The sequence below is a fragment of the Eublepharis macularius genome, chromosome 17 (genome assembly GCF_028583425.1).
Source record: "Eublepharis macularius isolate TG4126 chromosome 17, MPM_Emac_v1.0, whole genome shotgun sequence".
Classification (NCBI taxonomy): domain Eukaryota; kingdom Metazoa; phylum Chordata; class Lepidosauria; order Squamata; family Eublepharidae; genus Eublepharis; species Eublepharis macularius.
This window is the reverse complement of record NC_072806.1, coordinates 39474540-39498945: the sequence shown is the minus strand read 5'-3', so window position 1 is coordinate 39498945 and position 24406 is coordinate 39474540. Positions and strand designations below refer to the sequence as shown.

The 24406-nt window shown below is 49.2% G+C and overlaps 1 protein-coding gene across 3 annotated transcripts in view; it reads right to left on the bottom strand.

The window, feature by feature from the left end:
• Positions 1 to 584: 584 nt before the first annotated feature.
• TNFAIP1 (TNF alpha induced protein 1) overlaps positions 585 to 24406 on the bottom strand; it is a 36067-nt gene continuing 12245 nt past the window's right edge. For all 3 annotated transcript variants that reach the window (XM_055001176.1, XM_055001178.1, XM_055001177.1), the window contains 4 exons: positions 21449 to 21538; positions 20254 to 20306; positions 7603 to 7798; positions 585 to 6710 (listed from right to left, as the gene is read on the bottom strand). In XM_055001176.1, coding sequence (XP_054857151.1) covers positions 6492 to 6710; positions 7603 to 7798; positions 20254 to 20306; positions 21449 to 21538 — 558 coding nt within the window. In that variant the 3' untranslated portion in view covers positions 585 to 6491. The remainder of the gene's footprint in view (positions 6711 to 7602; positions 7799 to 20253; positions 20307 to 21448; positions 21539 to 24406) is intronic.

Sequence of the window (24406 nt, the reverse complement as noted above, 5' to 3'; positions counted from 1 at the left end):
CACATCTCTCCCCCCCCCACTGCGAGGGTTCGGTTGGATGATTCGTCTGCCTCAACTACCATAAGCTTGGCGGAACATCTCCGTCTTACAGGCCCGGCAAAATGATAACAGGCCCTGCAGAGACAGGGCCTCCCCAGACAGACAGTTCCTCCAGGTGGGTGCCAGGACCGAAACAGCCCCAGCCCTGGTTGAGGCAAGGCGAACCCCCTTGGGGCCGGGGATCACCAGTTGCTGTTCTATACTCTGCATATGCTCAGTATCTATTATCCTTTAACATGTTTTTAAAAAGAAAAATCAGTTAAAGTTCTGTAACCGTCGTCTGGTGTGATGTCGGAATCAAGCCAAAGATAAAGCAAACAAAGGCATTTCTTTAGGTACCTATTTACGCCCCCCTTTCTCCCCAAGGAAGACCCAAACTGCTCCCCTCTCCTCGCCTCCATTTTATCTTCACGAACACCCTGTCAGGCGGCTTAGGCTAAGAGTCTGTGGTCCGTCCATGGACAGGGATTCGCCCCTGAGCCTCCCAACTGTGGCGAGTGAACATGACTACAGCACGGCAATAAAAGAATGACCGTCAAGACCTGTCTTTTCGAACATTTTATTTAAAGTTCCAGACACTCCATCCTGACAATTCTGGGCAGATTTCTTGATAGCACTTAATTATTATTTGTTAAAATACACACACACCATACATACATACAACCACCATCAGAAACAGACTATTAAAAAGATTCGAAAGCCACCCCCCACCCTCAATCCTTGACCATCTGCCATCTAGGCACCAGGCCTTAGGGCAGGTCCACTCCCTAATCTCCAGCGATACTTGCTAACTTGATAGCCAATCTTGCTCACCATGTGGGTCTCCGTATACAATGGTGGGCAGTAGCGCTGCAAGGGAGAAGAGATTGGCACTATGCAAGTCGGTGAATACCTTGCCATGGGGGATGCTGTGGACAAAGTGCAGCGACTTGTAGATGCTTTTGGGATGAGGAACCAGGTAACGGCTTAGCCTGTTTGCCAGGGACTTTATGCAGAGCAATCCTCCTTGGGGAGTGATGGATGCAGGCCTGCTCTGTTTACTCCATTAGCCACAAATGGTCATCCACTGGGCCCGCAGGAAGCCTCCTAATGTGGATCCCTTCCTGGGACTGCACAAACTGATCACACCACCCCTGGTAAGCTAGAGTTGGCTGTGTCACAGACCTGGACCAATATGAGCCAACAGCATGGAAACCCCCAGGGTGCTTCGAGTCCTGCATGTGGAGCAACTCCCCACTTGGCCATTTGCTCCGAATTGTTCCCCTCGCCACTCTGAAGCAGAAAGGTGAAGAGCATCGTGGCTTGGAAACTGTATCATAGTAAGCAATGCAGAAATGTAGTAAAATAAACTTACTCTAAAAAGCCATCTGATTGGCAGTCACCTGTTGAACCACAAACAGATAGCCACACAGAGCAGTCCTCCAAGGAGTTTGGGTTTCAAGCAGGTCCTGCACTGTTGGCTTGCCATTTTAAGTGGTCTGTTGATGTATCGATAAAGAATAGAATGACGTTGAACTGAGCATCGTGTTCTTCTGAGAGCGGAATAAATCTGCGATGTTAACATGCTGCAAAACATCGTAAGGCAGACACCATATTCTTTCTATCAGTTTGGCTGAAGCCAAGGAACTGTTGGAACGTTCTCCTTCATAAACAGTTGCAGGTGGGTTTGTAGATGAAGAATAAGATCCAGGCCTGACAGCATTTTAAAAATCAACTAGATTTGGATTTTTCTTGCATCACAGATGTTAATTTTCCACATTTCACAACCCTGCTGTATCAAGCTAATTACAACATGTATTATAGCTAGCTCCTGACACTCTAATTTGCAATGCCCCCTTCCACCCTCTCTGCCTGGAGTATAAAGACTCCTTTGCTTTGCCACTCCTCATATCTGACAAATGGGGCTTTGACCCTCAAAAGCTCATACCTTGGAAATCTAATTGGTCTTTAAGGTGCTACTGAACCCAGATCTGACTCTTCATAAGTAAGTTATTCTTCAGGATTTACTCTGAACTTTTGGCAAGGCAATTTGGCATATAAAGACTGATTGTTGGCAGTGTTGGAAAATTACATTCATAGGTTAAGGAGAGGACTCCGTGGCTGGAACTGTGTGACTAATTCTGTGCACTCTGGGAAGGTTTGGACTTGGCCACGTGGCCAAATGAAGGATGCCCTAAGCAGTTTGTGATGGAGCACAGGGAGTCTGTTGCTCTGAAAAGTCAAAACATGGCACAAGACCTACTCCCAGCACCTGGGGGTGTATCTCAGGTAGAGTTTTTGAATCCTGGCATGAGTGAGCAGCAGCAGCAGGCTACGAAGGCCGTATCACAGCTGGTTGGAGTGTCCGGATCACCGGAGAATTCATCAGTATTAGTATATGGCTGGCAGATGCATACAACCAAAATCTAACAACAGCGACACACCCTTAAAACCAGATATATATTCTAAATATAGAAGTTTCTCATACAGTGTTCAACCATGCTACGTTTAAACACACACACAAAATAAGGAATCGGCTATGCCTAAGTTTCTAGGCTAGGGGCACCAAAGAGGATTCAGCCCTTCAAATTCAGATCATATATGTTTTCCACACTGCCACATGGTTGAACACAGGCAGAGAATTTGTCACAGGCTCCAGAATTGTTGAAAAAAATCAGGTTTCAGTTTTTAAAAGCCCCTAAGATTCTAGTTCTCAGTGTTATGAAGCACTCGAACATCTGTATGTTCTTTCCTTCCCTTCCCTCATATAACAACTAAGTTATTTGAAAGCCCGATACCATGGAAACCCCAAGCAAAAAAAAAAATCCAAATGCTTAATCTGCATAGATTATGCTAAGCCTAGGGCTTCCTGGATGCCAAGGCGCACACACAGCCATGCACAAAGACATCACCAGCACCATCACGTCACTCTCTGGGTGATTCAGTTTTGGGTTTTAAAGGGTCTCTTCAACCTGAAAGGGTCCTTTGCAAAGGAATCGAAATACAGGCCGTTGATTGTCACACTGTCCCAATCTTAACTCCGTGTACAGCACCTGTTTCCCACCCTGAAGGTGCCAAGATCAATCCCTGGCATATTCAGGGAGCTCTGACCAGAGGTTCCTGGAGAGCCACTCCGAAACAGACCAAGCTACAGGGACCAAAAGTCAAATTGAGAGAAAAGTTTCATTCATACATTTATGGCTCTCCGTATTCCCAAGGCCTGACTCTCTCTGTGAAGCACAACTGCTTTGCATATAGAAGGTCCCAGATTCAAGCCCTGGGATCTCTAGTTCAATCAGAAGCTTGAAAAAATGCTTCTGAACAATGCAGACAGAACTAAGCTAGATGAAATAGGAGTCTGGCCTGGTACAAGGCAGCTCTAAAGGTATTCATTATACACACGCAAGCACACACACACACACACAAAACACTGTGGCTCTGTCCTATGTCCAAGTAAACTAGCAGGTGAGAAGTCTTCACACAGCCTTCTGTGGAATTCATTACAGATCTCTCAACATGCAAAAAACTGAGGCAACTGCATCTACGTTGTCTTAATAGAAAGACATATTTTGCAAGAAATATTCTTGGACCTCTGAGGAACTGCTTCCAAAAATAACTTACTTTCTGTTCCTTTTTTGAGCGATGAGTAAGCAAAGATTACATTTGGCCAATTTGCGTTTCAAAGCCACAGCATCCATCCTGGCACGAGATGTTCTCAATTATAAGAGTGGGGGAGAGACAACAGGTCCTGAATTAATCAGAATGCAAGTAACTAATACAATGTAAAGGCTAAAACATCTCTTTTGGAGCATCAGTTGGAGCTGTGCCATCTGGTTCGCACAGTAGCAGAAGAGCCAGGGGGTGGCTTCCAGGTCAGCACACACCTCAAAGACCCTTGTAAGGCAGATGGTGAGGAAGAGGCATGAACAAGGGGTGGGAAAGACCCAAATGGTCTTGGAAGGGAGGTGGGTGGGTGCAGGACCCGTTACTCTCTCCACCTATCACTCCTCTCCCCTTGCCTGCCTCCATCCCTCTCTCCTGCCCAATGCATACACCATTTGGGCAAAGCCCAACACAATGCAGACGACAGTGGATTCTCAGATGGAATTGGCAGGAGACCCAGGGTAAGCCTGCTGCTACGTGCAAGGTTTTGCTATAGACATCACAGAGTCATGCGCACGTGCATACACACCAACCTCTCTGCAAGAGTGAGGCCTAAAGAGCCACCAAGACTGTACAGAAAGGTCTTAGCCACTCACCCCAGGAAAGTAACGACTGGCCTTTGACCATTCACCTGCCATCCACACACACAAAGAACTCAGAGCACTACACATGGTTCGCCCCCTCCCCTTTGCCCTCACAACAGCTCTGTGAGACAGGAGAGGCTGAGAGCAAGGTCACCCTCCATGGCAGAGTGGGGATTTGATCCGGGATCTCTCGGGTCCTAATCCAGCCCTCCAGCCACTACGTCGCACAGGCACCTGCTCCCTCCCTGGCTTTTGGCACCGTCACACCCATCACTTCTGATTCATGCATGCAGAAAGAGGCAGCCACATTTGTATCAACCACGCCCCTTTCAACTCAACAACTCAGCAGATCCAGGGTCAGCAAGCCCCACAGTACCCTGTTCCCAAAGTGGCCAGTCAGACCTCTCTGGGATACCCAGAGAGAACACAAAAACAACCCCCCTCTCCTTTTCTTCGGCCCTGCAGTTGGTGTTCTGAGGAAGACTGCCTCTGAACAGGGGAGGCTCCATTACTGCTCATTCCTTTTTACAGACCTGTGTAATGTCACAGCAGCGCGCAGAACTGTAATACTACAAATCCTGCCCCACTTTGGAAAGATAGCATTAAAGCACCCCTCTCAGGCCAGGGAAGAAGAAAATATTACTATTCCCCATTTCCATTGAAGTTTAGGCTCATAACCATCTAGGTTCAGGGGATGGCAAAACCCAGACGGTTTTGAGTCTAAAGTTCAATGGAAATGGGGAATATTTTAGATATATTCCACACTGCCTTAGAAACAAGAAGAATGCTGTAGTAGAGAAATGCTAAAGGCATGAGAGCTGTGGAAACTTCTGCTACACCAAACAGGGTGGAATGCTCAGCTAGCCGCTGCATTACAAGAGGACAGAAGCTGTATGTGTGGCTTGAAAGAATAAGAGCCTTGCTACCCCTGAACCAAGAGTGTGTACAGTCACTCACAATGTCATTCATGCTGCCAGGCACCAGAGGGAGCTCTTTCCACTACGGCTATACCTATCTACAACCAGGTCTCTCTTCCCTTCCAATGACCTAGTGGGACACGCATTGCTAAGGGACACACACATGCCTTGTTCATACCTTCTTGGCCGTTCTGCTCTTCCCCCCTTCCAAAACGGGTGGTTCCCTGCTGCCACCAAGGCATCTTAGGGCCAAATTAGATTCTCATGCAATGAAGCTGTTTGCCCCATTGGGAGCTGCAAATTTCAGCCGACATGTGTCAGCCTGCAAAAGTGAGTGCCTGCCAGAATGGTGCTCAAGAGGTTAGCCCTTCCCTGAAAACCAGCACAGCCCTGAAGCCAGGGATCACTCCCTGCCACCCCTGCAGCTCAGCAGGGCTGGCGCATGCTCTCACCCGTACTGTGCTTCTCTTCAGGGGCTCAGAGCTCAGAGCCACACATGAAACAGGGGCACTCCTCAGTGATACAGGAGGAGCACCCTCCTCTGCAGTCACACAGCGCTTCAGAGGCACCCGGAGCACCTCCCCACCGCACTGCAATTAGGTGGACACACGGCCCAGGAGCGGATTAGCGGATGTCCACCACACAGCAATCGTTAATGCGTGGCAGGTAGGTCCCAAACGTGCACCTCTATAGTCCCAGATCTCCTGTTTGCACAGGAGGGGGAGGGGAGAAGAGTCAGCATAGGGCCAGTAAGGATTTGCAACTGCCTCCTGACGCTGCATATTTAGGCAAGGGGGCACAGGAAGATTTCCCAGCTCTGGGTTACCCTTCGGAATAAATTCTGCTCAAGGGAAAAACACAAGACAAGACAAGAGCAGTCTCCCATAAACAGAGCCGCTGGGCTATCACACTGTTAGCGTCTGGGCTTTCTGATCATCGGCAGCATTTGGAGTTCAAACTTTTTGTTAAAAAAGGTCATCCGGGTAGAATCCTCAAGGAAGTTTCTGTGAGAGGGCTGCTGACAAGGGAAGGCTTCTGCAGCCTGAAAGGGGGACGCTGCATTTAGGACGTTGTTTAAGGTGACAAGTGTCACAAACCCTCAGTCTGAACCTTCAGCCCTCCAGCAATGGGACCGGTCACAAAAGCACGGAATCGGCCCGCACAAAATCAAGCCCCTCGGCCTTCCCAGAGCAAATCAGTACCCGAGGTCCGATCCAGGGACTGTTCTGATCATACGGCCCCACGGCCGTACTCTGCAGCCAGCACTCTCGTCGACTGAAGGAGGCCCTAAAATGCTGGCCGCGAGGGCCTAGTGGCCAATCTGCCGGTCGTCGTAAGTGCTGTATCTCTTCACGTGGATGCGCCGCACCCTGTCGCGCAGCTCAAAGCTCTCGTCGTCCTCGCTCTGAGAGGCCTGGCTCCGGCTCCGGCTCGTCGCCTCCAGCAAAGAGTTGTCAGGCACACGCGGAGTCTCGTACAGCAAAACGTTCAATGTTTCCTCGTAGATTCGGGCCTCGGGGAATTCCACCTGGAGGAATACAGGAGACGATGCTGAGGCAGGTTGCAGGGAACCGTGGGGGGGAGAGCGGAGGCTGCAAAACTTCGCTCTCTTCACTGGCACGTGCAGCCTGGCATGAGAACACGCCTGCCCAGGATCCAGTGGCTCGCCCAGCAGCTTCCCTTCAGCCCGACTTTTCTCCCCAGTGGCTAACAGCACCCTCCCCTCCATTTTATTCTCACAGCAACCCAGTGAGTGAGGGATTCGAACCTGGTTCTCCCAGATCCTAGTCTGACACTTTAAGCACTATACCCTGCTGTATGTACTGCCTCACTTACTTGGCTTTATTTGAAATATCTAACAAAGATAAGCGGCTGCCCCATGTAGATCAAAAAATCCACAAAGTGAGGCATTCAAAGCTTGGGTATGTGTTTCTGAGAACCTGGGGTAATCCCTGGGTATGCAGAAAAACATGGGATGAACCCTCCCCTGAATAACTACAATGTTTGTGCATGAGCAGGCACCCCCCACTCCAAGCAAAAACACAGGGGGAAAAATAAGGACCAACCAACTGCAGGCACAGAGAGAAACACACAATTAGGCAGAACAAGCGCCAAGGAATCAAGGGCCAGAAGGAGCGGAATGTCTCGTTTGATCTGGCTCTAAGTTGCCCCGTGCTGCTGCTGCTGCTGCTAGCACACCGGTGCGGGACAACTGAGCAGTCTGGGTGTGCGTGCATGCATGAAACTGGCACCATATCCAAACATGCATCCTCCCCAACCCTCTCTCCAAATAGAGCCCTTAACCTCTCCGCCACAATCCTTATGAACTTTGCCTTGAATGAATATACCACCACCCCCCTCCCCCCCCCACACACACCCCGTTTCTTCCTGCAGGAAGCCAGCACCCACAGTCCCAGTACCTTGGTCTGCTTCTTCTCAGTGGCATAGACGATCGAGGTGCAGCAAACTTCAGCCAGCTTCCTCCCCTGCCCATAGAAGGACCAGCAGCAGATCTCGTCACCTATCACATCTTTGATGAAGAGGACCCTCCCGTTGAAGCGGAGGGAGAGCTTATCAAAGAGTTCGATGTTCTTCAGTAAGTTGTCATCGGAGTTGCTGCAACGCAGTGGAAAGAAAGCAGGTCTGAAGGGAAGGGGGGATCCAAAGGCCTCCTTGGGCCATCTTACCTATCACTCCTGTGCTTTGCCTTGCCGCACAAGAACCAAAGAAGTGCCCAGCCAGATCAGACCAAAGGCCCACTGAGTCCAACATCCCATTCCCAAGAGCAGCCAAACAGAAGTTTTCAGGAGCCGCCCTCTCCCACCGTCAGAGGACACCAAAGCAACTGCTGGCACTGCCAACCTGGAGATCTCCCAGAATCACAACTGATCAATTCTCTACAAAGATCAGCCTCCCTTGAGGAAACAGAAGCTTCGGGGGGCAGACTATATGGGAGCACATCCCCTGCTGAGCACCCAGCCCCCCCAAAAATCTTCAGAAATTTCTCAGGTTGGACTTGGCAACCCTCACAACAGCCCCCCCCCTCCCCCAAATCTCGGACCATGCACAGTTTCGTGCCCCGCATGGTCCTCTTTTAAAGCAATCTAAGCCAAGGACCTAGAGAACCAGCTGCGCCTCAGGGTGTGCGCTTTGAATGAGCTGCTGATGACTCAAATCCTTCTTCCAGGTACAAGCCTGCTGGACATGAGGGTCCCATTCCGGGGTGGGCTGCTGTTGCTCTCTCCCAGGATGCCCTTGCGTTGGGGGTGGGGACGGGGGGGGGGCTTGTGCCTGGAAGAAGGATTTGCGTCTTCAGCAGCTCATTCAAAGTGCACACCCTGAGATGCAGCTGTTTCTCTAGGTCCTTCCCGCTTTCTCCTTCCCCTTCCCCTTCGCTTTCTTCTGTCATTATTCCGTCCCATCCCTCCAAGAAAACTTGCGCGACCCTTGTCTCGTTTGATCTGGCTCTAAGTTGCCCCGTGCTGCTGCTGCTGCTGCTAGCACACCGGTGCGGGACAACTGAGCAGTCTGGGTGTGCGTGCACGCATGGGGGCAGCAACAGCCCTGAAGCTACCCCCAGCCTCAGGTGCCAGAAACTGGCACCGGTCCTGGTACCGAATGAAATCATCTCAGACTCTGAGAAAAGATACATCGCTCGCTGCCCACAGCTTGAGTCCAAGGACACTTACCATAGAAGTGAAAGTAAATACTTTCAACAGATAACAGTCAACCCACACTGGTCCAGTATGTTACATGTTAGCAGTTAACACATTCTCAGATGATTTATACAGTATACAAAATACAACCTTAGCAAACAGTTATGATCAGCACAAAATGCAAAACACATTAATGGCAGGTATGCAGGCATACATGACATACTGCCTCTCCCAAGATTGGTCCCCCTCACATTGGGCCTGGTTTGTCAGGATAGTGTCTGTGAAACTTGCATATAAGTCTTGGAGCATTCATATTTGAGCTCTCTACCCATTCCCTTTGACTTTCAGCAAAATATTTCCAATGAACTAAATCAGTTTCCCATGCTTTAGTTTAGAGTCCAGGTGTATTTCATGGTGCACTTGTCCATCCACTAGGATGGGGCGGGGAGCTCCGCGCTCTGGGTGCCATTGGTCGGGGAGGGGGAGCTTTCTTCAGGAGGCTAAAGTGAAATACTGGGTGAACGTTTTTTAAGTTCTTTGGTAAATCCACCTCCACAGTTACTTCATTAATTAATTTTTTCACTTGGAATGGTCCCAAGAATTTCCATCCAAGTTTCTTACTAGGTTGCTCCCCCTGCAAGTGTTTGGTGGAGATATACACATAATCTCCTGCTTGTAATTTCCATGGAACAGATCGTTTCCTGACAGCAAACTTTTTATAGTCCTCTTTGGCTTTCTCCAAAGTCTTTTTGATGATCCCCCATTGGGTCATTAACTTAGTCCACCACTCCCCCAGGTCTCCTGGTTGCTGAGATTTCGGAGTTTGGGCAAATGGCATTGCTGTGCCTTCGTAGCCCTGTGCTACCGTAAATGGGGAGGCACCAGTGGAACTATATATTGAATTGTTATAACAATATTCAGCAAAACTAAGAAATCAGTCCAATTATCCTGTTGATAATTGATGTAGCATCTTAGGAGTTGTTTTAACACCTGGTTAGTTCTTTCTGTTTGCCCATTGGTCTCAGGATGATGAGCGGAGCAAAGTCCTTGTTCAATCCCTGCTACTTTCAGTAGCTCCTGCCAGAAGTTGGCAATGAACTGGACTCCCCTATTGGAAATTACCTTTTCTGGAAAAGAGTGGAGCCTGACCACGTGTTGCATAAAAAGGGTGGCCGTGGGAATAGTGGCACAGGGAATGAAATGGGCTTGCTTAGAAAATAAATCAACCACCACTAGAATTACAGTCTTCCCTTTCGAGGGGGGGAGGTCTGTGATAAAGTCCATTGAGACCACAGCCCATGGTCGGGAGGGGGTTTCTAATGGTTGTAACAGTCCGGGGGGGGGGTGTTCCCTCCTCTGGGTTTCCTCATTATACACACTTGACAAGAGGATGCATATTGAGAAATGTCTTTTCTTATATTTGGCTGCCAGAATTGTCTCTGCACTAAATGCAACGTTTTCAAGTATCCAAAATGACCAGCCTATTTGGAATCATGACATTGTTTCAACACTTCTTAGGCTGACTGGAACGTACAGTTTACCTTTTTGGTACCAGTTGCCATTGCCCCCTTCCAGCAGTTCGGCTTTTGGAACAGCGCCCCCTCCTTTTTTACTTCTTCTTTAACTCTTTCCTCCCAGTCGGTGAGGCCAGGCGTCATATTCATCTTTGTTGTTTGACTATGGGTAAGCACTGCCCCTCTCAACTGAGTTGGAGAGAACATTGTGTCTATTACTCTTTGGCTTTCATGTTGGGGCATGTGCGAGAGCACATCTGCCAGGAAGTTAGATTAGCCCGCTCTAACCAGTGTCTCCAAGTAGTTAGCGCCAACTTAACGGCCGAAGCTTCTTTGTCCCATATCGCCCAATGGCACTCAGACTCAGAATTTCTTTGATACATACGCACAGGGGTGCAATTTCCCCTCATCATCTGCTTGCAGGAGTACACCCCCCACTGCAAAATCACTAGCGTCCACCTGCACAATAAATTTACGGTTCTTGTCCGGGTGCTTCAGAACCAGCTCTGAAATAAACAGTTTCTTTAAATGATCAAATGCCTTTTGGCATTCAATGGTCCAGTTTAGTTTAGCACTGGGTTTTGTTCTCTGAGATCCCTTTCCTTTTGTTTTCAACAGACCTGTCAAGGGTAAGGAGATTTGAGCAAAGTTTTTTATGAACCGTCTATAGAAGTTAGCAAAACCCAGGAAGGATTGCAATTGTCTTCTAGTTTTAGGGGGATCCCAACCCACCACGGCTTGTATTTTAGCCGGATCCATTTTTTAACCTTGTCCAGACATCCGGTAGCCTAAAAAGTCCAACTCCTCCTTGTGAAATTCACATTTAGACAATTTTACTGGTAAGTGATTGTCCTTTAAGGCTTTCAAGTACATTTCTGCCCAGTTTCACATGCAATTCATAATCTTGAGAATAAATCAAAATGTCATCAAGATAAACCACCACACCTTTGTACAGGTCTTCATGCAAGATTTCATTAATTAAATTCATAAAAACCCCAGGAGCCCCTTGTAATCCGAACGGCATGACCCATTATTCAAACTGTCCCAATGGGGATGTTGAAAGCAGTTTTCCATTCATCCCCCTCCCTTATTCGTACTCAAAAGTATGCATCTTTTAAGTCCAGTTTAGAAAAAAAATCTTCCCTTGAGCCACCAGGCTCAGCAAATCTCTAATGAGAGGGAGGGGGTAGGCACTGGACATCGAAATAGCATTTATTCCCTGGTAATCAGTACAGAGTCTTAGCCCCCCATCCTTTTTCTCATGAAACAATATGGGCGCGGCATGGGGAGAGCTGGCGGGACGGATGAATCCTTGCGCCAAGTTTTTATCAATGAATTCCCTCAGCTCTTCCCGTTCCTCCCGGCTCATAGAATATAATTTCCCTTTTGGCAGCTTTTGCCCTGGGATCAGTTCAATAGCACAGTGTGTAGCCCTGTGGGAGGGAAGTTCATCAGCTTCCTTTTCATCAAACACTTGTTGTAAATCCCGATATTCGGGGGGGATTTGTTCCACCTCTTCCTGAGTTAGCAGCACAGTCTCTAAGAGAGGGGGGGTGCATTTTGGCCCCACTCTCGGGTCCATATATGTTCTCAGCATTTCCCCCCATCAAAATACAGTCCTCTCGTTTTCCATTTGACATATGGGTCATGGTCCCAAAGCCACCTGATCCCCAACACCAGTGGGAACTTGGTAGCTGTACTAACTATAAAAGTTCTTGACTCTCAATGATTTCCCATGCCCAGCGGGGCCGGTTCAGTCTGATAGCTAGCAGGCTCCCCTTTCATGTGGGACCCATCCATTTGCTCGAACACAATGGGGTGTTTTAATTCATTTTTATTCAGTTCCAATCCTGTGACTAGGGCCAGGGCTATTAAATCTCGACTGCATCCAGAGTCAATTAGAGCTTGCATTCGCATATGAGTCCCCCTTTGGGGATTAACTAAAGTCATTGGCATGTAAAGTAGGGCCCCTTTTGGTCTCACCTTCACTGGTGCTGTTCCTTTTGGGACCTGCCATCGGGGACTTTTCATGGCAGGCGGCCGGCGTTTCCCACCAGTTAGGCGGGCTGGTCCTCCTTTCTCTCCGAGGGGTCCTTGCCTGCCCCATCTGGGATTTCCGCAGCTTCAAGACCAGTCTCTGGTCTGCTCTGTTTCTTGAGTGCCTTCTAGGGTGCTGCTTTTGCCGGCAGTGCAACTTTCCTCACAGGGCAACTCCTCTCCGCGAGTCCCCTCCTTCCTGGACATTTGGAAGCAAAGTGGCTCACTTCTCCGCACTGTATGCATAGGCCTTGTCTCCAATGCATGGCTCTCTCCATCTCCAAGGAGTGAGGATTGGGCCATTTTCGGTCTTTTGCTCCCATTTCTGAGTGTGGTTTCTTGGCTCCTACCTTTTGTTGCATCTTCAGGAGCTTCACCACTTGGTCTCGGTTCTCGACCTCACACGCCAGCTGGATCCATCCCAGCAGGGGTCTGGGGTTGTCTTGCACTAGAGCTTTGGTTACTAAGTCTGGATTTAGCCCAGCTCAGAAGAATTCGATTTTAATCCCTTCAGTCCAATAATGTACTTTGGCTGCATATTGTCTGAATTCGGCGGCATATTCTTGCACAGGTCTACGTCCTTCCCACATCACTTTCAGCTTGGTTCTTGTCCGTTCCTCCTCAAGAGGATCCTCAAATTGAGCTCTTAGTGCTCACATGAGCGCGTTGAAGGTCTGTAGTTTGGGCGCTCCAGCTTCATGTAGGGTCACATACCATTTGGCTGCTGGTCCACCTAATCACGATCCTAGGTGGCTCTGCTATGTTCATTGGGAAAAGTGTGACCCCGTTCTTAGAAAAATTCTAGTGCTTGCACAATGAAGAATCCCAATTCTTCTGTGTTCCCATCGAAGCCTGCATCTAGCTTGTGCTATCCTTAATGTGGCCCCATTACCAGGGGCCCTCCCCACTGGAACAGCTTGTATTCCGAGGATCGGGGCTGCAGGGGGAGGCTGTGGTTGCTCTCCTCCCTTCCTCCCAGGGGTGGCGGCGGCACAGCATGGCCTCTGTAGGGTGGAGGGCCCAAATGTGGCTGGAACAATGGTGGCTGCCTGAGTACCTACTCCGGCAGGTGGTTGCCTGGCGGGGGCCCCCTGATGCAGCAGACCCCACTGTATTACATCCCCTGCCGGAGCACGCGGTATCCCCACTAGCGGTGCTTGGAGCGGGGAGACAGGGAGAAGTCACAGTGGTTGTCCCCCACTTGGTGGAAGTGGTGGCAGGCCCACCTCCGTTCCTCGGAGTGGTGGCATGGGGGGGGGGTCCCCTGAAGAGGTGGACCCATCGGTACGCCATTTTGTGGAGGGCTGACTTGTACTCCAACTGGTACTCCCTGGATCGGCCTCACAGAGGAGGATTGCACCGGTTCCCCCTCCTTTTTCCTGGCTAGGGTGATGCAGGCGTGGTGGCCCCCAGGAATGGAGATCTAGCCGGTAGCTGCTGTCGTGGTGGCGGTGCCTTCAGCCCCACTTGGGGATGCAAAGCAGCCTGCTGCAAAATAGCAGGAATGAACTGTAATCCCGTCGCCAATCCATGCAGTGGCAACGTCCTGGGGCCACTCTGGGGATTTGACCCCCTCACCATCCAATCCCATGGCAGGTTGGCTGGTCCCCTCCGTGGAGAAACAGGGGCAGGTGGTTGCTCTGGTGAGAGCTGTTGTGGCTCTGACATTAGTCCACTTGCGTCAGGTATCGGGCTCGCTGGGACCACAGCAATAGGCAAACCACCATCATCTCCTGTAGTCCTTGTACTACTTGTCCCATGTCTCACTGAAGTTCGTCCATTTCGGCCTGTACAGCCCGCCATTCTTGGGATTCGGTCCCTTCTGGGCCTCCTCCCACAATGCTTTCTCAGGACCTTAGCCTGGTGGGTTCGTTACCCCCTAGGTGAGTTTCAGGGGAGTTGTGTAGTTGCCCTCTTGGAGGGTGACACTGCCCCTCATCATCAATGTCCTAGTATAATGCTCCGATGTCATATTCCACTCTTGGTCTATTGGCACAGCCGCCACTGCACTGAGCCCACGCATTTCTGCGGGGTCTTCGACAGTGGTCACTGCTGGTGGCAGGGTCCTGTAATCCGGGGGTTCTCTAAGTTTGTGGGAGGTTTCTTCTTTGGCCGTCTCCAGCTTGAAGAATTCTTCGTTCAATAGAACGGTGGCAAAAAATTGTGTCACGTCGCCGTAGCTTTTCCTCCCTCGTCCTTTGGGTCACCGACGGGCATGGTGCCTACTCTCTGGGAGTAGCTAACATCCAGCTCAGATGAGTAGCACCCCTCCTGGGGATCTCTTCAAGCTCCTCGTTTGTCGGAACAGCGCCCGCTGCCCCGAGCCCACGCATCCCTGCGGGGTCTTTATGCATGATTATATCCATTAGGCACTCCATGTTATATTGAGGTCTGGGTACCAGCTCGTTAGAAGGTCCCCCAGCTGCTCCATCCCCCGGACCTGGATCCAGCTGGGGCTCTATAATGTTTTGAGGCTCCTCTGACTCCATCATCCCTAGGCCCAACTTGTATGGCATGGCACTGGTAGTCGAACTACAGAGGTCTTGGGTTCAGAGGGGGAAAAAAGGACTTCTGCCAAAATGTCAGTCCCTGGCAGTTAGATCCCTCAAGTTATCCACAGTTAACACATAGGTGTTCTAGCTGAAGCAACTTTATTAGAGATCCATACAGTTCAAGGTGTTCACACAAATTGGCAGAAGTGACTATTTAAAAAAAAGCATTACTAATTATAGAGAAACTTCCCGCCCTTTGGGTACATTGACATTCTGGCGTGAAAACCCCAAAGAGTTACATGGGAACGGATTAGTTTAGGCTAGACATAGTGCAGAATGAAATCATCTCAGACTCTGAGAAAAGATACATCGCTCGCTGCCTGCAGCTTGCGTCCAAGGACACATACCATAGAAGTGAAAGTAAATACAGTCAACTCCCACTGGTCCAGTATATTACATGTTAGCAGTTAACACACTCTCAGATGATTTATACAGTATACAGAATACAACCTTAGCAAACAGTTATGATCAGCACAAAATGCAAAACACATTAGTGGCAGGTATGCAGGCATACATGGCAAAGATGTTTTTAATGTAATGAACTGCTACTATTGTTTTATCATAATAATACAATATTATTATGTTGTGCTCCGCTCTGAGCCCACTTGCAGGTAGAGTGGACTAAAAATCTAATAAAATAAATAAAATGTGACAGGGGTGGGGAGAGAACGGGCTTGGCAGCAACCAAAGACAATGGACAGCTAGTAGGCAAGCCAATACCTGCAAAGCCCTGCTCATGAAGAATACATTAGCTGTAGCTGCATACCAAAAAAACGAGCCTCCATGTTGAGGCAGTATGCCTCTAATTACTCAAGGGCTGCCTTGCACCCTTGTATTTTGCTTGTGACTTTCCAAAGACCACCTGGCTGGCTTCTAGTGAAGCCAGAAGGTTGACTATGCAAGTCTTTGGGAGATCCAAAAGAATTGTGACATCTTTATCCCCCCCCCACACACACACCACTTGAGCTTCTTGCAAGGATCCCTCACTCCAGAGAGCAAAGGAGTAGAGACATGGCTGCAGGGAGGAGGAGGCACCTCTTGTTTGGTGCTTTGAGGGAAAAAATAAGGGCATGTCCAGCCACGATTATTTATACTTCCAAGTCATGCACATATCAAACAAGAAAGTTCCATGTACGGTTAAATCTCTTCCATTTAAGTCAACAGGATCTAACTGTTTTACTGTTAAGCTTAATGTTGACTCGTAACTATTTACATTCACAGAAATCCAATATAAGTGTTGGACACAACTGATGTCCCGAATGTCCCTTTAACCAATCATAGTAAGAGACAGATGCGGAGTCCTGCAGATGAAGCAATCTATAACCGTTTATTAAACGATGGAGGAACGATGGTTACACAAAGAGTGAAAGGTCTCCTTGTGCCCAACGCTCATCAAAGCTACAATAGCAGTACAAAGCAATTAATACATTTTGGTTAATTATTTGTTATTCTATTGGCTCAGAAAATACAGTGGCCCCCATTGGCTCAAGTGGGCAACCACCTCTTATGATACAAGTGTCTAAGGGTATTCTTATTGGAAGAAACAACTTAGGTCAACAGCACAATTACAATATCTCTTATCTGTTCTTGGTTCTATCTCTGGAAGGAACATCTTCCTTCCTTTCCCACACATCTGTTTCATAAGCTTTTCATTCATGTCCATTCCTGTGGTCGACATAACATTTAGTAAAGGTGCCCCGCTGTCACTTTTGGCAACCTTGCAGGTTTCAAGAGGAGAATATTTCTCTGGGTTCCGTGGGAGAGAAGCGCTCTCCCTTCCCTAGGAATGTGCTTAAAGTTATATTCAGCATACATTCCTCTGCTTTGTGGCTTTCTCTCAGCCTTGAAAGGTTCTGCTAATCTAGTCAGCTTTCAGCTAGCTTTCATTGCAACATTTTGCATAGGCAGTCTCACAAAGGGGCTTCTGTATCAAGTAAGGAACAGGTGTCAAGGAACAAGCAGGTGCTTATTAAGCGCAATCTACCTTATAGCAAGCTTCACAGTGATTAATCTCAACTCTCACAGTGATTTACATGTACAACACACATTCTGCTTTGGTCTTTTGTTTCAAGTCTCATTTTCTTGCAAGTTGCGTTACAAATACTACATTAGCTGCTGAGAATAGTAAAAGTGCTTAACAGTCATAGAAGGCACATAAAGGTACATAAAATCTCTTTCATTAAATCCATTTCCCACGTAAGGATCAATGCTGTCATCCCAGAAATGAACATGTGGCAATTCTGTTCAGCCAAACTACCCAACTTTTTTTTTCCTCTAAGAGACTGCAAATATGGTTGCCAACCTCCAAGGAAAGATGTACATAATGCCACAGCAGCAAAATTTTTTTTTAAAAGTCACCAGTGACACAAGGAGGCAGAACGTGCCTCTTGCCCGGGCATGTCTTGTACTGGGACAAGGCATCTGGGACACTGGTTGGTCCATCCAGGTTGGACACACAGTCCATCGAGCACTCTTCCTCTTTCAGAGGACAGAGCCACGGTTTAGAGGCAGAGCGCACATTTTGCAATGCCGAAGCTCCCATTTGGCTCAACAAAAGGTTCTGGGTTCCATCTCTGGCTCCTCCTGTTAAGGGATCTCTGGAAGGAGTCGCTAGGAAAGACCCCTCTCATTCTATGACCACCACTGCTAGTCAGAGCAAACAGCCCCAAGCTAGGACCACCAATGCTACCCTGTGCATGGACTCTTCATGTGCACAATTGCTGTGCTGGTGGCAGGATCAAAGGGGAGGCAGCAGCTGAGAGGGCGTGGCTTGGCTAAGGCTCCCTCATCAGCTCACGGCAGAAGCGATATGAGAACCAGACACCTCTTGGGTCCCAGAGGATTCTCTTTGCCTCTGTGTGAGCTGCCATAACGCTGACCTGCTTGTACTTGTGGGAGGGCTGCACATTTGGCTTGGATCATGGCTACAGCAGGCTCTCTCACTCTTGCTGCTACAGTACTCTTGGCAAGGCGGACCAGCCTTATCTTCCTATTACACATACCTATACGTCCGGATATATTGATGATAAAGTGGAAAAAATGCTTCGTAGAAAAGTACCCTTGCTTTGCTCGTTAGACCAAGCATGTGGATTCTTAGAAGTTAGGATTGAACTAACTGGAGATGTGTCTGTAGTATAGCAACTGGAATGGCAGACCCAGATTCAGAGCCCCCTTGGAAGCTCATGGTGTGACCTTGGGCCAGTCAATGTAAACTTCATCACAACTTGCCATTACAGACAAAACACAGAGGGTGGGAATCATGTACACATTCTGAGCTTGTTGGAAGAAGGGTGGTTGAGAATGTACCAGATGTAGTTTGAAAACTTGCAAGCAGAGGGTTTTGTTCCATTTAAAAAAAACCCAAAGCATTTTCAGTGTACGAAGTACTTTACAAACCTTGCTATACTAGTAAAAAAGCCCGTTGTGGGAAAAAATACAATGGGCTCTAGAAAGGAGAGGGCGGGCATGCGGGCATTCCCTCCTCCTCCATCACTGATCCCAGCTGGGTGAAGGGGGGGCACTGCCACCTGCTCCACTCCTGATCCCAGCTGGATGAAGGCAGGAGGTATGAACTGCCACCTGCTCCACTCCTGATCCCAGCTAGGTGAAGTCAGGGGGTGGGCATTGCTACCTGCTCCGCTTCTGATCCTGGCTGGATGAAGGTGGGGGGCGGGGCAGGCATTGCCACATGCTCCGCGCTTGATCACAGCTGGGTAAAGGCGAGAGGTGAGCATTGCCACCTGCTCTGCTCCTGATCCCTGCTGGGTGAAGACGGGGGGCAGGCATTGCCAACTGCTCTGTGCCTGATCACAGCTGTGTGAAGGCGGGGGTGGGCACTGCCACCTGTTCCACTCCTGATTCCAGCTTGGTGAAGGGGGGAGGGCATTGCCACCTTCTCCACTCCTGATCCCAGCTAGGTGAAGTCAGGGAGTGGGCACTGCCACCTGCTCCACTTCTGATCCTGGCTGGTTGAAGGCGGTGGGGAAGGCATTGCCACATACTCCGCACCTGATCACAGCAGGGTGAAGGCGAGGGGGTGAGCATTGCCATCTGCTCCGCTCCTGATCCCGGCCGGGTGATGCTGGGGGGCAGGCATTGCCACCTGCTCCACTCCTGATCCTAGCTGGGTGAAGGGGTTCACCCCCCTCCTTCCTGACTCCTACTGGTGATTTCCTCCACGCCATCTCTCTAAGGGTGCAGTGTAGTGGTTAAAGTGTCACACTAGATAAGAATCCCCTCTCTTCCCTAGACGCTTGCTGGGTGATCTTGGGTGAGTCACACACTCATCCTCATCTACCTCACATCTACCTTGTTTGAGGATAAAATGGAAGTAAAGAGACCAAAGTAAGTGACTCTGGCCCCCCACTGGGAAGAAAGGCAGGGTATAAATCAAGTAAATAAATACATCTGATTGGTCTTTCGCATTCTACCAAACCAAGTACTTTACTCACCTCTCTATATCCAAACCTTACGAAGATCAAACATTACAATTATTTAATTATTCAATATATGGACCCTGCTTTTCTCCCCAATGTGGACACAAAGAAGCGTACATCATTCTCCTCTCCTCTGTTTTACCCTCACAACCACTCTACGAGGTAGGTTAGGTCAAGAGTCAGTTTGGTGTAGTGGTTAAGAGATGCAGGACTCTAATCTGGAGAGCCGGGTTTGATTCCCCCCTCCCTCCTCCGCTTGAAGCCAGCTGGGTGAACCTGGGTCAGTCACAGCTCTCTCAGAGCTCTCTCAGCCCCACCCACCTCACAGGGTGATTGTTGTGAGGATAATAATAACACACTTTGTAAACTTCTCTGAGTGGGCATTAAGTTGTCCTGAAGGGCGGTATATAAATTTAATGTTGTTGTTGTTGTTATGAGAGGGTGATTGGACCAAGGTCACCCACAAGAAGCTATCATGACGGAGTGGGAATTCAAACCTGGGGCTCCTAGAGCCTCGACCAATGCTCTTACTACTACACCACAAAAATGTAGACATTTGAGGAACGTTTAGCAAATCTGCATGCATGTTATAAAGAGCCGAGATATATTCTCTAAGGGCCAAATCTGAAACTTTGGGATTCTACGTACTTGCCTTACACCGCGTCAGATCAAAGGTGGTCCCCGTCTAGCTCATCCTGTCTACTCTGGCGGTGGCAGCTCTGCAAGGTCTTTCCCAGATGTTTTTTTTTAAAGCTAAAGATGCAGGGGATTTGAACCCAGGCCCTTCCACAGGCAAAGTGCATGCAGTACTGGCTCTCATGCTGTGTCCTTGGCACCAGTCGCCAGGATTGTGTGAACTTGGAACGTGGGCCTTACCTTGTGTAGGAGTATTTGTTATTACTTCGGTTGTAGAGCAGCTTTACCACAGGCTAGAAAGAGAAAGTAAGCATCAGTTTGGAATAGGAGAACAGCACCGTGGCAAACCCCAAACTCAGAGGCACCACGACCCCCATGCAGAGACTGCCAAGCAGAGGGGCTGGCATCTCCACTGCAACCTGCCTGTCAGCATCCTAGACAGGCATCCAGCTGCCGCTGCTGGAGGTTGCATGGATGTGCACCTGATCCAGTACAGCAGTTTTTATGCACTCTTACGGCCACCTTATACATTTGGCAGAACCAGGTGCCAGAGCTTTTTTCACAGAATCATAGGGTTGGAAGGTACCTCTAGGGTCATCTCGTCTAACCCGCTGCCCAAGGCAGGAAATTTACAAGTACCGCACACACTCAGCAAGCCTTACTCCATATGCCCAGGTGCCAGAGCTTTTTTTGCAGCACTTCAGGCCACAGAAAGGGTAGGAAGCCAGATGGATGGGCTACCCCTGTGCAGGCTGCTTATCCCAACCCTGGAAGCCTTGGGGCACAATGGGGTCAAATCCCTACCCAAATCCCTGGCATCCGTACAAACACAAGATGCCTAGATGGTGGCCCAGGGAGTGCTGGGAAAGGCTGCCTCCACCAACTGGAGCAAACTGGGCTGCAGTTCCTCATTTCACACAGACAGTAACAGCTGCTCTCTGCCACCCTCTGTCAAAGGTGAGCTGCCCAGCAGGGAAAGAGCAGGCACCCCGAGCAAGATCAACGGGACTTGTGTCCCACCCTTCTAGCAAGGATTGCAAAGTGGCACATGCAAGTCTTCTCTCCTTCATTTTATCCTCACGACAACCCTGTGAGGTAGAGTAGGCTGAAAGTTAACAAAGGGAGTGCATTCAACAAGTGAGATTCATCGCTGGGCAGGATTTCAACTAGTCCCCACCCGACATTCTAACCACTACACTATACTGGCTCTCGGAAAGCCCCACACTATGAAGAAGGAGCGGGCGTAGCAGAATGGCTTATGAGAAGTATGCAACTAGGAAATTTTGCTTGGTGTAAACTCATCCCACAGTAGAAGCGCAGGACGCAAAGGGAAGGGCGCCTTCTTGCCTCTTCCGTCCGCTGCCCCCCAAGCCACGATTCCCCAAACTCTGACAAAGCAGACGTTCAAGGAAGCATCTTTCTCCCCTCTCCTCACCTTCATGGAGGATTCTATGAGCCTTTCTTCTTCCTTGGGGGATGTGATGACAGGGATGTTGCAGACTGGCTTATAGGAATCCTTCTTGTCCTGTGGAAGAGAACCACACGTACAGAGAACATGAGACACCCTGCGGGACCACCCGCAGGCCCATCTAATGCAGCTGATTGTACCCCACGTCGATCAGATGCTTCCAGGAAGCCCATGAAGGCGAGCCCCGTCTCATCTACTGACCCTGCTATTCAGAAGCCGACTGCTTCCGAGCTCGGAAGCTCCATTTACTTATCAGAGCAGAGGAGGGCAGACAAGGTTACATTATAGAAAATATGAAAAAACTCCAAGCAGCCATCGACTCTTCCTGGGGCAGCAAACTCCATGATGTCTGTGTTGGGTAAATAACAAACTACTTTTGAATCTTACATTCATCACCTTCTTCTGTCTACTCCTCTAGCACATTTTTATCTCACCCGTTCTCTAAGGAGCTCAGAGCGGCAGATGTGGGCCCCCCTTCCCCATTTTATTCCAACCAACCACACTGCACTGACTGTCAATTGATTGAGTGACTCTAAATTCTAATATCAGAGGAGTCTAAATGTCTAATGTCTCTACCCACATTCTCTGGTTGCATACATAATAATATAAATCCTCGTTGAGTCTTTGGGTCATTGAAACTTCAAGCACAGACTGTCGGCTCTAAATGTAGTAGTTAAGATGTTGTGTGGAAATCATACTCGTTTTGGCTACAGGAGAGACAAACTTAGAAATCTCTATTTGAAAGCCTCTGCAAGATTTTATTTATTTATTTATTTCTATTTCTATTTCGCCCTCCCGGCACCAGCAGGCTCAGGGCGGATTACATTCATAACGTTAAAAATTCAGAGTTTCTCAATTTAAACACACAATAAATACATTAAAAAATGTAAAATTACAGATACAAAATTTCAACGGCACAAAGTATGTAATTGGATCCTTCATCTAACCGTCACTGAAAAACTTCTTAAATGGAAAGGCTTTGGAGGTGGATGCTCTGATAGGGAGGGCCCCATTCTAATTCTATTCAGCTGGCAGGGGGCCTACCCAGTGTCAACCATACGCCTGGTGGAACAGCTCCATCTTACAGGGCTGGCAGAAGGATTAACAAATCCTGCTGGGCCCTGGTCTCATTTGACAGAGTGTTCCACCAGGTTGGAGCCAGGACCGAAAAGGCCCTGGCTCTGGTCAATGCTAGGAGGGCCTCCCCGGGACCATTAATAGCTGTTTGTCTCCAGATTGGAGTATCCTCTGGGGCATAAATGGGGAGAGGCAGTCCTGAAGATACGCAGGTCCCAATCCGCATAGGGCTTCATAGGTCAATACCAGAACCTTGAATCTGATCCGGTACTCCACTGGCAACCAATGCAGCTCGCGCAGTACTGGTGTTATATGTGCACTACTGGGCACTCCAGTGATGACACGTGCGGCTGCATTTTGGATCAGCTGTAACCGCTGGATCAGACTCAAGGGAAGCCCTGCATAGAGTGCGTTACAGTAGTCAAGTCTAGAGGTGACCCTTGCCTGAATCACCGTAGTTAAGTCGCGGGTCGGCAGATAGGGGGCAAGCTGCCTGGCCTGTCGGAGATGGAAAAAAGAAGACCTGGCAACCGTGGCAACTTGAGCCTCCATCTTCAAGGAGGCATCTAGGATCACCCCCAGGCTCCTGACTCTTGGGGACGGTGTAAGCACTACCCCCTCGAGGGCAGGAAGCCAGGGTCCCGAATCCATGCGTCCGTGACTCAAGTACAGGATCTCCATCTTCGTGGGATTTAATTTCAGCCGACTCTGCTTCAGCCATCCAGCCACAGCTTTGAAAGTGTGCTCCAGGACATCCAGGGCCGAGCCAGGCTGGCTGTCCATCAATAGGAATAACTGGCTGTCATCAGTGTACTGGTGACACCCAAGTCCGAAACATCGCACCAGCTGGGCAAGGGGGCACATATAGATGTTAAACAATAATGGGGAGAGAACTGCATCCTGTGGCACACCATATACAAGCGGGTGACGGGATGACAATTCTCCCCAAGAGCCACCCTCTGTCCCCAACCGTGCAGAAAAGAGACAAGCCGCTGCAGTGCCGTCCTCTATATCCCTACATCGGTGAGGCGGTGGGTCAAAAGATCGTAATCGACCGTATTGAACGCCGCTGAGAGAACTAATAATGTCAGCAGTGCCGATCCACCTCCACCCCGTGTCCTGGGTAAAACCCCGACTGGAAGGGATCTAGGGCTGAGGTATCCTTCAGGAAACTCTGCAGCTGTCTCTCCACTGCCCACTCAATCACCTTACCCAGAGACAGGAGGTTCGAAACCGGGCAGTAACTGACCGGGTCGGCGGGATCCAAAGATGGTTTCTTTAGGAGGGGCCTCACCACTGCCTCCTTTAGTGCCCCGGGAAAAACCCCGGAGCCCAAAGAGGAGTTGATGATAACCTCCAAGGAATCCCATAGCCCATCGACACTGGCTTTCACCGGCCACGATGGACACGGGTCCAGGAAGCATGTGGTGGGCCTCGCTAGCTGCAGGATCCTGTCCACCTCCTCCCCCAAGAGTGGGCTGAAATGATTGAATATTGGCCCAGAAGATGGCCAAGGGGCCCCTAGTTTACATACTGTATCAACTGTGGCCAGTAAATACAAGATTTTATCAGCAAAAAAACTCGCAAAAGCCTCACAGCTAATGTCCGAATTCAAATTTTGGCAGTCTCCCCCCGATAAGACTAGTGAATGTACCACATTAAATAATTTTGCTGGGCGTGAGCTAGCTGATGCAATGGAAGCCGCATAAAAATCCTTTTTTACAGCTTTCACTGCCACCTCGTAGGATTTCATAAGCGACCTATCAGATGTTCTAGCCTCCTCATCCCGAGATCGCCGCCACACGTGCTCAAGTCATCTTAGCTCCCGTTTCTTCTGCCTTAGCTCCT